This window comes from Achroia grisella, unplaced genomic scaffold, assembly GCF_030625045.1.
Source record: "Achroia grisella isolate CSIRO2021 unplaced genomic scaffold, CSIRO_AGI_Agris_v1 utg540, whole genome shotgun sequence".
Taxonomy (NCBI): domain Eukaryota; kingdom Metazoa; phylum Arthropoda; class Insecta; order Lepidoptera; family Pyralidae; genus Achroia; species Achroia grisella.
In genome coordinates, this window is record NW_026712925.1 from 3411414 (window position 1) to 3426852 (window position 15439).

Sequence of the window (15439 nt, forward strand, 5' to 3'; positions counted from 1 at the left end):
AAAGGCAATGCTGGACTCTTCGATCTTGTCAATTATATATATTATTAACATACCGCCAAAATGAAAAGTTTCTTGTTTCTATAGTTTTGTGTATAAAAAGAATGACAAAAAAATGATCCACCTGATGGGTACTGGATTTATAACGCAACCGACACCACTTAGTTGAGAATCATATTTGCTTGGAAACAAGTGAATGTAACGTGATCTTCGCTAAAAATCAATAAATTTACATAATACTTTTTACAATATGTCAAATAAACCACGCTGTTTTTATAGAATCTATTTAGTGTAATAGTTATTAAAAATGTATGTATTTTGTTTTTGAACTATGATTATATTATAGCTGTATGTTACCATATTATTTACGACTATACCTTAACGTACTGAAAAGTAAAAGGCCTTTCATTACATGTGCAATATACACACGAGTAGGCATAAACCCATGGGGCAGTCGTAAAATATTCAGACGTCCTCGGGATCAGGGTCAGCAGTATCGAACATGTACGAATATATATTACATCACCTATGTATTGTTAATTCGTACTAATCTTGTGTAGTTAGTATTAACACAGAGTCAATACGACACAATATACGAGGTCAGGGTCGTGATGAAATTATAGGGTACGTACACCTTTTTCTTTAGAAACAGCAAGGCATGAATATTATATGTAATGGGTATCACATGCGTCATACAGTATTTTAGATATTCGTGATGCTGATCATGTCTATAGAATACGATTACCACTTTCCATCATAATAGTTGATGATAAGTATACAGTAACTATTAAAAAGACCGTAATAATAATAAAAATTGTACCTTGTAAATAAAAAAATGCTCTATTTTTTTACATTTGCGAGAAGTTCATCTATGAACATATAGTAGTATACTCTAAAATCTAAAGAGAAGAAAATCATGAAGGCATCTTCTAGCGTATTACATGTATCTACTCTTTGTGAATATATTATTGTATATAACATATAAACTATGTGAGTTAGGAAACAATAGGCGCTCATCGATAAGTAGACCCGAGAGAGGGTCGCGTAGATCCGAAATAAAAACAGGATAAGGAGACGAAAAGGTCCCTAATTAGATGAGGAACAAACACAGGATTAGGGTCAACACCCGCCCAGGGACCCCTTCACTCCCATTGTTTCGTTATTACAGTTGAATATTGAGTTCGCCTCATTTTAATTATTACACAATTTAGCCACAACCCTTTGCCGATTGGACGGCAGGCCTGTTAAATCAAATTAACGTCAACGGATCATACCAAGGTCGCACATCCGTGTTTCAACTATTATAATTATTTACAATGCTATAAGATCATATATAACTATCTTATACAAATATTGGGGTTGTAGACGAATATTGTCTTCATGTACATAGTTTATAACTAGCTAAATATCAAAAAGGGTTTCAATATTTATTTTATTATTAATTTTCCAATGCCCCAAAATGTATAATATTGGTAAACTTAATACCGAATGTAGCATTCGTTACCAGTTAACCGAGTAGCTATGTAGGCAATAGGATGAAATAGATTTTAAGTAATAATAAGACTAATTTTTCTTAATTAATCATAATAATCCAAACAATATATTATATGTACTTAGTTCCTGAATATACATAAAAGCTATTATAGATATGAGTGTATAAGATATATGGTATGTGCCAACATGAAATTAAAATATATTGTTTGTAAAAAATGCAATCAAATACTTTTTTTTATAAATAAACTTATACTGTACGTACGTGTCTATAATAAATTATGTTTACTGATATTGTAGATATGGAATGAATTAAAATCCATGAAATTTTACAACATGTGAAGTCAATAACTGTTGTCCAATTATAGGAAATGACGTCGTGTGTAATATTATATCTTTGTGATTCGTCTCAGGTGTGCAACAAGATCTTCGGCAACGCGTCGGCACTGGCAAAACACAAGCTAACACACAGCGATGAACGCAAATATGTATGCATCACATGCGCCAAAGCGTTCAAGAGGCAGGACCATCTGTGAGTACCTACATAAATCTCTTTGCAAACAATTCCCAGTACATGATGTTTTGAGGAAAATGCTCCTCACTTGGAACATTGGAACTTTCTTTTGTCTCCGGAAGCACTTTGAATATTAACGTTTCTTATTAATTTTAGTCAACTTATTTGTTTATTTGAATGCGTTAATTAAACAAACTAATAGTTATATTTGAAAAACACTTTTTTATATCTAATAGCTTAAGGAGAGGTATGATGATTAACTCAACCTCAGTTATAGGTATTTATCATCACGCCACAATCTTTAGAACAAAAATATATAAAAAATGCTAAGGTAAATGAAATAATATAGCGGGCGACCAATGTGACGGACTCCAAGGTCAAACGCCATATCTTTCAAATTAGACCTTAGACTGGTGAAATAGCGACGCAAACCTAGTTATTCTGTACAAAATATAGACGTGAACAACCTGGATGCATAATTTTAACTAATAATAATAGGTACCTCAATAAGAAGAACAATAGAGGTCCGTGCCTGCAAAGTCCAGAGGTCAAACAGTTAATTTTAATGTGGTCGTAACTATGAAAGGGGTAGCGCTACTATCGCAGTCATTATTTAGTCTTTGCCATCACGACTACAACACACGTTCAGTGCACAAGGTGTCACTTTAATCGCTGTAGCTTACACTCCGCATGAATATTAATGAGACCATCGTGTTCATAATGCTTATATATTGACTTAACACCGGTCATGTAGCTCCACTGACCTACTTATGCCTCGATGTTGAACTTTACATTCTTTTAAAGGCGAAATTTTAATAAAAGAACACTTAGTAAAATGCAAATTTTAGTGACTGCCAGAATTTACTGCTTCATTCTATTAGGGCATAAAGTTTGCGGCGCGTCTGTGTGAAACTGCGAAAGCGGTGCCAACAGTAATGATATTAGACATATCTTTTGATAACAACAAATAAGTTATACGGTTATACCCACTTTATGTTACTTATTATGCTATTTACATTTACTAAACCTGGTTTTATAACCAATTTTATTTTAATAATAATATTTTCATAGATCCATATTTTAAGATAGATTTTAATGATAAAGATCTAAAAATTTTAAGATATTATTTAGCTATCTAAATTTCACTACAAATATACTTTAACCCCTATTGTAGCGTCACCTATTAGGTAAAAGAGTGAATTTAAATCATCTAGGATGAGTCATTAAATATAAACAAAAAAATCATTAGTATAAGTCCTAACTTTTATAAGTAGGTATGTATAAGTCACGTATATATACCAACAGAATAAATTTACAGATAAAATATATACCCTGTATATATATATCTATACATTGATAGATATGTATATTTAAATTCATGTTACATTTCAGAAACGGACACATGCTTACCCACCGCAATAAGAAACCATACGAGTGCAAAGCAGATGGTTGTGGCAAGTCGTACTGCGATGCGCGGTCACTGAGGCGGCATACTGAAAATCATCACCAACCCTCAGCAGACACTGGTAATAAATACTACATCCTAATAAAACTACAGGATTTAACTACAGACTTAGCTGTCAGGATGTGGATCAGGTGCTTTCCCATGAAGGAAACCACCAGCATCTAAGGATGATATGATGTTCATGAATAATATATATGTGACGGTTACCATTTACCATCAAGTGTGCCGTCAGTTTGGTTGCCATTCCAGTTATACAGTTAAAAAATACTCGAATGAATATTTTGGAAACATAGGTAATCTTTTATAATCAAGAGTGAATGGTAATATATAATTAATTTTACGTTAACATTATTTTGGTGTCAACTAAAATATGAGCCATCATTTAAAAAAAATGTCATATAAAGCAGTAGTGATTATTTTTGCTTAACAAAAAAAGAATAATAATACCAAGTCGTTTGACTATATCTACCTGCCATGAAACTTCTGCCCACTAGAAAAAAAAATATTAGTTGCTATTATAGGAACAATCTTGCTTCAAACTACTAACTAAAGACTACTTTTAATTATCGATATAAAATGCAAGATAAATTAAACATTCTTTTGATAGCCTATTTACTATTGGACATCACGATACAATCCTTGGGACCCGGCTAAAGATAGAAAATCGGATAAAACGCTAAGCGAATACAAAAAAAATGGAGCAAACGGGTAATATGATGAACTTAAATAATCATTAAACGCTTAAACTATTTGTTTTAAATTAAATAGCGGTAGAAACTGGGAGAAGCTAATATTGAATATTTGTAGAGCAAAGTTTGCTTTTAGAGTATAAACTACCACTAAATATTATTGTAGAATATCATAATTAATGATAAAGGAAGAGCGTAACTTATTTAAATTATTCGTTGTTCTTTTTAGATACCAATTAGTATCTAAGTGGAACAATCTACATATGTATATGATTATTTGAGTTGTTTGCTGTTAAATATTGATAGGCTATTGTTTATTTAAAAGCTGTAAAACGTTGTGTGACTACAATTACTGTATTCATACTAAAGGTTAAAATTTAATTAATTTAGCCGATGTTCGTTAAATTAGTATTAGTTATAGATATAATACTTCTTTTTATATAATATAAATCGCAAATTAACTAACCTCCTGATGGCCAATGGTAACCTTCGTCTATATACATGAATAACACCACAAATATAACCTCACTATTTGATGCTTGTGGTATCATGAATTGGCACTGCTTAGGACTAAGATATCATGTCTCCGTGCTTATTGCAGGCATTGTAATTTAACTGTCATTTCAACTGAAACACAGATACAGAGGTCCTAGACCTACGCTTTGTACTAACTCTACAGTAATAATGAATGTATGTACTAACGTAGACAGTATTAATCTTTGTCCTTGTAGTAAATGGAAGGTATAGATAATCGATATGCAAGCACCTGTAACGATGCTTTACACAAAAGCGAATGTACCATTAACGTTATCGGAGCGAGCCTTGGAGAGAGACCATTACCGTAACTACGTAGTAAACCAATTTAATCATAATATATCAGTTAAATTGCTTAAGTGACCAGTATTTTGTATAATATTTATGCAACTCCATCATTTATTATAATTATAATAATTTGTAATCCAACATTGATTCCGAATTCCTTATTTGATTAAAATTGATTACTAGAAACCCTAGTCGTAGAAAAACTAGTCGTTATATATAACATTTTAAGAGTGAATATAATGTAAGTACATAAAATGATGTGAGCTAGGAAACATAGGAATACTAGGAAACCACCAATACCATACACCTTACCTGATTAGGTGAGGTGTATGTCGGTGTCTGTGTATTCCAAACTGATAACTTGAAATAACTTCCATTTATAAACGTACCATTTACGAAACGCAGTATCTGTATCTGTAACTATCAAATGGTGCGTACATAATTGACATATATTTTATTTTATCTTTGTAAGCTGTGTTTCGGTTGGAGATCGGGATAAGTACGAATGCTTAAGGTCTTAGTTTTCCGGAATGACAACGCAGCAAAATAATAAGGGCGTTTGACCTGATTATATGATGTCTGTAGCTTATATGGATTTTAAATTACATAAAAGAAAAACTATTGTTTCAAGCTATCAACATTAAAAGTTCTTCTTTCTTAAGAGTTGTTACGCCAAGTAGCAGTCGTTCTACTGACTAGAGCGCTTTGAGAGTGTTTTAGCCACTAATCACATAATCCATCAATCAGTACTTAACTTACACGTTTACCCAGATTTTAGGAGATCATCCCAACAATAGAAATATATAGATGGGTTATTATAATTGATTAAACATTGCTATGTTTAGGTACAAACAACACTACAAATGGAGGTCCAAGCAGTAACGAACGCGACTCAAACTCACAACGCATCGCCTCGCCAATATCTCCCGCACGCAGCAACCCATCACATTCTGAAGTAAGTTTTTAATATGTATATATAAATTAGAAAATGTATGTGTGTATACATTTTGTGTCCTTTGCATTTTATATTGAATACAATCACATCATCAGCAGAAGTGGTAGGGCAAGATTTAAAACTAAGTTAGCCATTACTTACTATTTTAATACTGTCTTAGAACAGATAATATTTGCACATGTTGTACTTGATTCAGTTCATCTATACCCTACCGAATACTGTCAAGTAATTCCTATACAGACGCAGATCAGACCTATACGAAAAAATGCATTTACTGACTTTAACTTTAGTGGAAAGTGGTCCACATATCACAGATATGGACAGTAATTATAAAATACTTAAATAATATATCAGTACTCATTAAATTATTGTAAGGATACATGTGTCCTTTGTTATATATTTTTGCTTCTTCTTTACTGTATGTTGCAACTAAAGTATATTTAGTATATTTTATCTATCTATATTTAAAATGACTAATTATGAAAGAATATGAATATTAAACTACCAACGCTCTTTTGATATTGGATTTCATCAGCAATTTTTCTTAAACAAAGAATTTCCCATAATAATTACTTTAGCTCCATCAAATCAAATAAATTATTCGTGTTGTTCAAGTAACTTCCATGACATTCCGAAATCTCGAACATTTCTAAAGTGACTGTTTAAAATCGTAGGTACATTTTCACCCGCGCTGTAAAAGGAGAAATTAAGGTCTCAATTCGATTATATATTTATGTGTAATGTAAAAATAAATAACCAACATTTAGAAGAGAGAAAATAATTGTAAAAATAAATTATTATTCATCTGTACGCGCACATTACACCGTACACATTAATAATATTTATTATGAACTAGTACAAGACTGCTTGAAAAATTAGCTAACAAAAATGTCTATAACTGACGCGGACTACTTTATTTCTTACTCGTTCAAAATTATATACCCCGTTAAATTGAGAAAGGTCATGACCTATAATTAACTATTGTTATACTAAATTCAAAATATAACATCGTATTTCTAGTTTAATCTTGAACTGTAACATGAAAGAGATATAGGCATCTCCTATATCTACTCAGTTATTATCTATAGGATATCGACATGTTTTCGAAAGTATAAGTTTAATTTCCCAAGTATGTTAATAATATTATTAATATACCCTATACCTTAGTCAAAATTAAATTTATGACTATTATAAATTTCAGTATTCCGTAATAGTTTCTGAAACTGTTAAACTCATATTTTTTACACTTAAATGTAGTCTGGCATACTTCCAAAAGTACATGTATGTAATATCCATCACTCACCACGTCAACCTTATTAACTAACCAATTACCCCAAATCCTCTTTTCATTTCACGCCACCATTAAAGGTTTCGCCAAAAAGTTGGGAATGAGTAGGGGCCGTGTTTATCTCAATTCATTTTACTCAATCCCCCGCAAACATTGCTCAGACGAATCAACAGGGGATGTTTTTCGTCGGAGTTTTAATAGGGAATTCGTTTTAAGTTTTATTTTGTTTCAGCTCGGAATTAACTTTAAGTATTGTTATCTAACGTAACCGACGTTGTTTCATTCCGTTTTTATAAAAGGCGCCTTTTGTTCACAACATTGCTGAGATTTTTAAATAGGTTCCTACATGTAAATAGGTTACCTTTGTGGTGCTGTTTAATTTTACCTTCGAATTCCACTAAATAATCTAGTATTAACTCCAATTATATAGATTACTATAGATAGTTGTAAGTTGCGGCTATTACTGTTTTTTTGTTTTTGAGAGAAAATATAGCCTATATTCGTCCTCATTATAAATCAAACTGTATGTTCCGGTCAGCCATCTAATCATAAAAATGAAATATACAGATAGACTAACACAACTTAGTTATGTATTTATAATGTTATTATGGATAACATAACAAGATACAAAGAATACAAATCATATATTTTCTTACAGTCTAGCAACTCCGGCTCAGAGAAATCTAATGGTACAAGCACTAGCGCCAGTGGTAGTGGGAGCGGTGGAAGCGACAGCAGCCCTCCATGCACACCACCTGCACCAGCCACTCCACCATCACGGCCTAAATCAAGCAAAGCTAGCAAATCAAAGTCAAGCGCTTCGGTAAGTAACACAGTAAAATTCTATATTTTTTGTAATAGGAATCGGAATTATATAATATTACAATTTTGTTCATCATAACCGGCAGTGACGGTTCAGCACACTCCCTCACTTCGGATAGTACAAATATTTATATTCATAAGTATGATTGATGTTTGTATCGGTCTGGGTATTTTCTAAATATAGTAAGTAAGTAAATATATATTTACAAAATAAAAATATTTAAGTATTTATATCAGTTTTCTAGTATTTTAATAAGAATTTTCCATTTCTTACCATGATGTATTCTTAGATTAGTGTTAGAGTGCTTTGAAAGTATTCGTTTTAAATAGTAATTCGTGTGGTATGTAAAAATAATAATTTAAAAAATAACGGTCATATACTTTGTATAAAATAACTGTCATTTTCGCTGAAGTAAAACTTTAGATGTTGAGTTGTCGACTTTATTAAATTCAGCATGGCGGCGTATATAAACTTATAGGCGTCTCCCAAATAGACTTTGTTATGATATGTTATCGGTATTTTCCATCAAAAGAAGAATGAAAATTTTAAATTGTCTCCTAAATACTTTGTGGCAAGTTTAGGATCTTAGTGGATGTAACAATATAGAAGACCACACTGCTGTTTATATTTTAAAAGTTGAGTTCAATTCTTAATAAATATCTACTAACTAACATTAAAACTTTAAATGCTAATTATAAACAATAAGACTTGTAACATCTTATTGAAGAGCGGTCTACAACGTTGTTAATACAAATTTAATAAACTAGCAAACAATGATCCTTTAAAGAGTAGCATCTCAATTTACTAAGTGCTAAATAAACACCAATTTGGAAATGAACACTTCGATCTCGAGTAGAATTCCTTTACAACTAAAAACAATATCTTTTGTAGAGCATGTACTTGTAACATAGTAAACTTGGCTTTGTGCTATCCTTGATTGAAATTCAAATGCTCGCAAATTGTTATTCAACATTGTTAGTGCCCCGAAGGCTGTAATAGTACTCGATAAATCAACAGTTGAACACTACACTGCACTTTGTTTTTTAACACAAGGATACCGGTTAGTTCTACAGCGTAGCGGTAACAAACTTCTACGCTTTCGTAGCTAAAATCGTTGCCGCGCTCATGTTCTGTAATACAAAAACTACCATTAGAGGTGGAATGGGGTGGTAGAGTTTCTGTAGTAGTTAATCATAACTCATGAGATACTAGTAATATCTGAAAGTGATCTAATATCAAATCAATGAGTACAACTTTCAACACTAGGACTGATTTTATGAATAAAACTATTTATTAATTCTTTATGAATCAAAACGTTTTAAAAATTGTTATGTTACTGACAGTACCTACAACCAAATGAAATCTATATTTGACTATACGAATGTAAAAATATAAAGGTTTACAAATATGTATATTCGTTATAAATCTAAACGAATGGGAGGCAATTTAAATCTGCAAAATTAATTAAAAGTAATTTAACCCCCGTTATACTGACCCTTAATATGTTTTTTATTACCGCGGTGGTTTCACGAGACCATAGCGCCAACAAAAACACCCGTTCCAGTATAATATTTCAACAACATGCAACGGTGGTTATAACTTCGCCACGAAACTATTACGGCGAACTGTTTGCCTGCAATATAAGTCCGTAAATGGAAAGTTCTCCCAGCTAGACAATAATTGACTATTATTACGAGCCAGCACTCAATTCTGGGAAATTATTAATCCTAGTATAAAGCACTAGTACCGAAACAATATAAAGGGAGCGTGAGAACGAGGGCACAGAGGATTCTTATGTTAATGTCGATACATCGCAGATTGGGTCCAGTGCCCAGTGCGAAATGTCCAGTGAATTAAATCGGCCATTCATCAGCCATTGTAAGAGTTTAATAATTCAGATGCGGTCGCAATGCGACCCCTTACCCTGATACGCCGCCGAACTTTTTAAATAGGCGATACAAACGATCCAAGCTCAAAGAGACTATCATTACACAAATTTTATATTTCATATTTAATCGTTTGCAATAACTTGAAATGTTAGTAGTAATTGTATATGATATTGTAATTGTATACTTATTAATTGCACTCAATTATTATCTATTGTGTTGTGCTTTTCTAAAGAAAATAATACTGATAAGTTTTTGTTTTAATATAAAGTATTTTTTTCCACCCGTGGGAAGCTGTGCTTACATGTTTGTTTGCCAGAGTCTTTATAATTACTATTAAGAACTCTATGTAAACTATGTACAAAACGACAAACAACTTCGCTATAAATTTATAGTAAGGGGTCCGAACTTGCAAATCTGAACTAAACGTGGGAGCCGACCGTTTCACCTGTTTATCCTCGCCCTCCAAATAGATACGATTTGAAGGGAGCCTATTCGATCTCGTCCAACTTGTTCTGAATACAATTACTTATATTTAAAACCCGCAATATACAATTGATTTATTAATGAATGTGAAGGAATTTCTCACCAAGTTTACTGAGATAATTATTATTAGATATAATAGACATATGCATACATTACATTACATCAATATTAAACAATTAGTAAAATAAATATCAATTGGATATATTATACTATTACGAAAATTTTACATTGTGTATAGTATCATTTTACTATTTACGCTAATAATGTGTAATAAATAAGTATAACAATATATTTAGGACAGAAATAAATAGATTTTAAGATTTACTTACGTAGATAAGACTGCATTGTTTTTCCTTTCTACTATATATGTTTGTAATTAATGTTTCTTATAACATTCTAATTGAATAAGCTTATAAACACTTACATGGCGCAAAATCAACAACGTAGGATGGAATAGTCTTGAACTATCTACATGAATCCACATCTCTTAGTTTAGGTAAGTTTAAACAAGCATAAACCGTAATACCGAAATGCAAATATGCATGGGCCAACGAATTTAGAAATACCATCGCAATATTGATATAACAGGGAGACCATGGTCTATTGATATAACCAACCAAAGCTGGAAGAACCCTCTTAACACGGCCGACAAAGAGAAATCCGACGACGAGAATAAACTGCGAGGGTTCTACGTTAAATAGACAGCAATGTGCGGCGAGCTTTATTAAAAGCGCTCACTTTGATCGGGCTCCTGATTTGACGTCACCTGCAGGATGTAATAACGGCTCACACAAACACGGCCTCATAATTACAAGCGAGTTTTGTTTTGTTCAACATATTGACAGCGGTATGCCTTTGAGCATAAATCCGCTTTGTGCCACTTCATTATTGAATGAGAATTGGTGGATTTGGCGAACATAATTACGTGAGAATTGAATTACATTTATTTATGAAAGTTGTGTTTTCAGTGAGCACCAGTTAAATACCAGTTCGAATTACGAGTTCCAAATTGTAATGAGATACACTTGGTATTTAATTTAAAATAGACAGAAGTGGGGTATTCTCCTCTTAATACTATTGTTACTGTGTAAACGAATACAGTGAAATAGAATACAATTAAACTTTCATATTGCACTGGCTATGGGCCGCGATTTTCTTTACTTTTTACATTTTTTACTGCGATTTTCATCTTTATGTAATGATGCTGGTCATAAACATTTTTTGTTACTAATAGCAAATAAGCTATCGACATTGACATAGTTATATAGCTATCGTTAATTATAGTAAACGGCGTTTCGACTGCCATCATGATCAACACTACGAATACTACGTTACCATTTACCATTACCACGCCCTTGATACCAAACCGTAAAACTAAGGTTTCATGCCTTCATGCCATTTCACAGAAAAAATTGAGGTACACAGACAACCATTTATAAAATATTCCTCGGTTATACAGATATACCGAGTAGACATTATACATTGACATGCGCCAAATAAATATTTTTCTTTCTTTCTATCCATTTTTATATATGACTCCATTTGGCACAATAAGTAATATATGTACCTATTGTCGTAATCTGTGCCATGGACCAAGCTAATGACAGAAGTTACTACCAAATGTACGCTATCCATTTTTCAAAATGTAATACTAGCATAGTGTAGGCTAATATTTCCCAATTGGATGACCCAAATCACAGATACACATATGGGGAATCACGTACATATCAATACAAATAAATCTTCCACTAGTTTGATTGGTTGTTGCAGTAGCCTATAACTATAATTTTGTTGATTTACTATGCCTACCGATCCCTACTATGGTTGTAGCAAAGAGGAATACACAAATATAATTACTAGAGTGAAAGCTTTTCAGCCAGTGCAAAATTTTAACTATATAGAATTTATTTTCAAATAATGCATATATTTGAATAACGATATTGTCTTTTCTATAAATAAATATATATTACTTGTGAACGAATGAATACTTTGACTGAAACAGTTATAATTTGATAAATTTTTTTAGGAAATGTAAAGTATTCACTACAGTTTATTTAAATATAGAAAAAAACGCAATATTTCTTTATTTATTAAAATTGCAGTCTTAAATTTCATGAAAACTTTGATAACCTATACTATTAAAATCCAAAAAAATATATAATTATTGTATTTTTTCAGTAACACATTGTTGTAAAACTTGTCTAATTGCTCCCAGAATCTATCGTCATATATTTTCTTGTGGGTTAAAATATGTAACAACTCACACTAAAAATTAACACTTCTCCTTTTGACACATATTACGAGTATTAGTATTTATTCGTTATATTGCAATAAAATTTGGCACACAGACTGATCATTTCATAGATTATAACATAGTATACTTTAGACGTAAATTTACGTAAACTGAGCCGCGGGACACTACTAGTCTAAGAATATATTAAAGTAATAGTAGTAAGAGTAAGAGAATACAACACGAGTAGTATTCTCTTACTCTTACGATAATCTATAGCAAAATTTATCGTTTAACGCGCGCCTAAGATTTAATACAATTATATATTATGCAGATATAGTTGCTCTATGGCTGATCATATTGATCGTATTACAATTAGATAATTAAGCACAATATCGTGTCGAATAGAGCGCCTCAAGCGGTATATCTGATGTGGAACACTACGTTGTCTAATGGATGGGAAATCTGAGAGCCAGCTGTGATTTGCAACTTGGAATTATATCCACACCAGTATAGTATGTACTTGTTGGAATATACTCGTACATAATATACCGTTATTCACAAAGGGCATTCAAGCCACGAGCCAATTATAGTATTTATGAAACTAAACTTACCTCCACTGGTACAACACTTGCATGGCCCTTGCTCATATTTTTAAATCATAAAACTATCATATTTAAATTGAAATTAATAAATTAGTTCACACAAGGGATTATCGCTGTATTTAATTTATACTGATCTAAATGAACCTATTGAAGTCATTATATAGTATTAATTACATATAAGAATCAATCTCGAAGTGCTAGAATATTCTGGACCCAAAAGGTAACTAAATTGCTTAAATTATTAATATAGGTACACAACCTTCTCGTATGTTTAGGATTTCTTGTACACATATAAACACATAATAAGAATACCTAATAGTACATACTTGCTAGGCGTTATGCTTTTAGTAAAGAAGCTGTGAACTAGGTGTTAAATGTTTGGCTTCTTTTTATAAAATTCAATGTTGCTAATCTTAAAACATTTAGTATGACTAGTATAAAGGCTGGTACAAATTTGTATCTACCTAATAAAGCATTAAGTATTTTTTTGACTTACGACTGTGACTGCGCAATAAGATTATATATTATTACAGTTAATGCATGTTATAATGTCCTTCGTCCACTTAGAGAAAATAAGAAACATAAATAAAGAATAATTTTAATTTTAACAAAATAAACATTCCACTGTGTATTCGTGTTAATATAGAGAAGAGAGTTCATTCACCTGTAAAGACCAATCTAAAATTAAAACCACTTGCGTGTAATTCCACTGCAATCTGCACAATGTTCATTACGTATTACTTTGTAATAAAGGCGTTGTGAAATGTCATTTCATTTAGTCGCTGAAATGGAAAATGTATACAAAGACGACTCTCCACTATACAGTTATAAAGAATGATTGAATAATAAAAAATAAGCGTAGATATGTTTTAATATATATTTCTGAGAGATCTAAGTAGTTCTTTTTTTCCTGACATATTATAAATATTACTTTATCCCATCAAGATATAACTCCTAAGAGGTTTTCTATATTGAGATATCTCAATTGAGAGCGTCATCTCGTATGGATGACTATATCAGCATCCCAAAAGTCGTTAGTTTGAACCCACACTGACACTGAAAATTAATGTATCAATTTATATTTCTAATTGTGATCGAAAGCTAGATAAAAACTAAAGATAATCCAAGAAAATACATTAAGTTCACCCCCAGTCACACAGGATTCAAACAGGATTCAAACAGTACTCAATAAAACATGCATAAGTCAACTGTTGCTTTTTCTCACAGTCAATTAGCGATATCCCTAACAAATGCACTTAGAATTTTAATATACCTAATTCAATAACAACAACATATCTACAATTACCGAAATAGAAATAATAAAACTACCACCAATTCGCTACATAACAGCCATTCGGGGAATGTCGATACATATCTGGCACGGAAATTGGTTCGTCGGTTACGGGTCTTGAGACTGCAATCTGCAAGGGGCGTAAATTGCATTTGCTGCCTCCACGGACCCCCCGTCGACTTCACACCTCGTATCGTTAAGCTGAAGACACAATAACTGCCGCACAACGTTGTAGTAGTAGTAGTACAATGAAATACTATTTACTTACTAATAGAAATATACATGACCAAGTTACCAAGATAAACTTTTGACAATAAAGTAGTCTGCGTCTGAAACGCTGTCGTAAGTTTTTCAGACATCAAGCTGCTTGCTTTGTAAGTTGCTTTTCAGTAAAGGGTGATGTATATAATACAAGAATACAGAATACGGAGGCATGATATATTTGTCTCCATAAGGGCTATTCATGAGTGGTATCTCGGGCATCACATGATATCGTGATGTCTCTGTTACCCTTTGTAAGTTACCATCAGGTTAGCCATAAACCTGTTTCCCATTCCATATACATAAAAATATCGAAAAATTGCTGTTTGTTCATGTAATGATGGACTAAAAATATAATTTAGCAACACAACACAACATACTCGTAACAAATTTATTGAAGTATCAACACCTAATAGTAACCGCTAAAACCCTGAAGATTATGAATACAAGTTCTTACAGCGTTCTAAGAATTCTGGAAGATGAGTCCAGGGGCCTCAGAAGATAAACTAAAAAATAAAAAATTTAATGAAACGTCATTACCGCCTTAGACTTTACGATGTTAAACACTCGTTTAAAAAATTGAAAATAGGGATATCATTCGTGAAATATAATGGCATTCCAATAGAGACAGTGTAG

The 15439-nt window shown here is 32.0% G+C and overlaps 1 protein-coding gene across 1 annotated transcript in view; it reads left to right on the forward strand.

Annotated features, from left to right (window-relative positions):
- The window catches only part of LOC131847714 (uncharacterized), a 247125-nt gene that overhangs the window by 218779 nt on the left and 12907 nt on the right, over positions 1 to 15439 (forward strand). Inside the window, exons 6-9 of the mRNA XM_059197349.1 lie at positions 1902 to 2020; positions 3395 to 3528; positions 5824 to 5933; positions 7880 to 8044. Coding sequence (XP_059053332.1) covers positions 1902 to 2020; positions 3395 to 3528; positions 5824 to 5933; positions 7880 to 8044 — 528 coding nt within the window. The remainder of the gene's footprint in view (positions 1 to 1901; positions 2021 to 3394; positions 3529 to 5823; positions 5934 to 7879; positions 8045 to 15439) is intronic.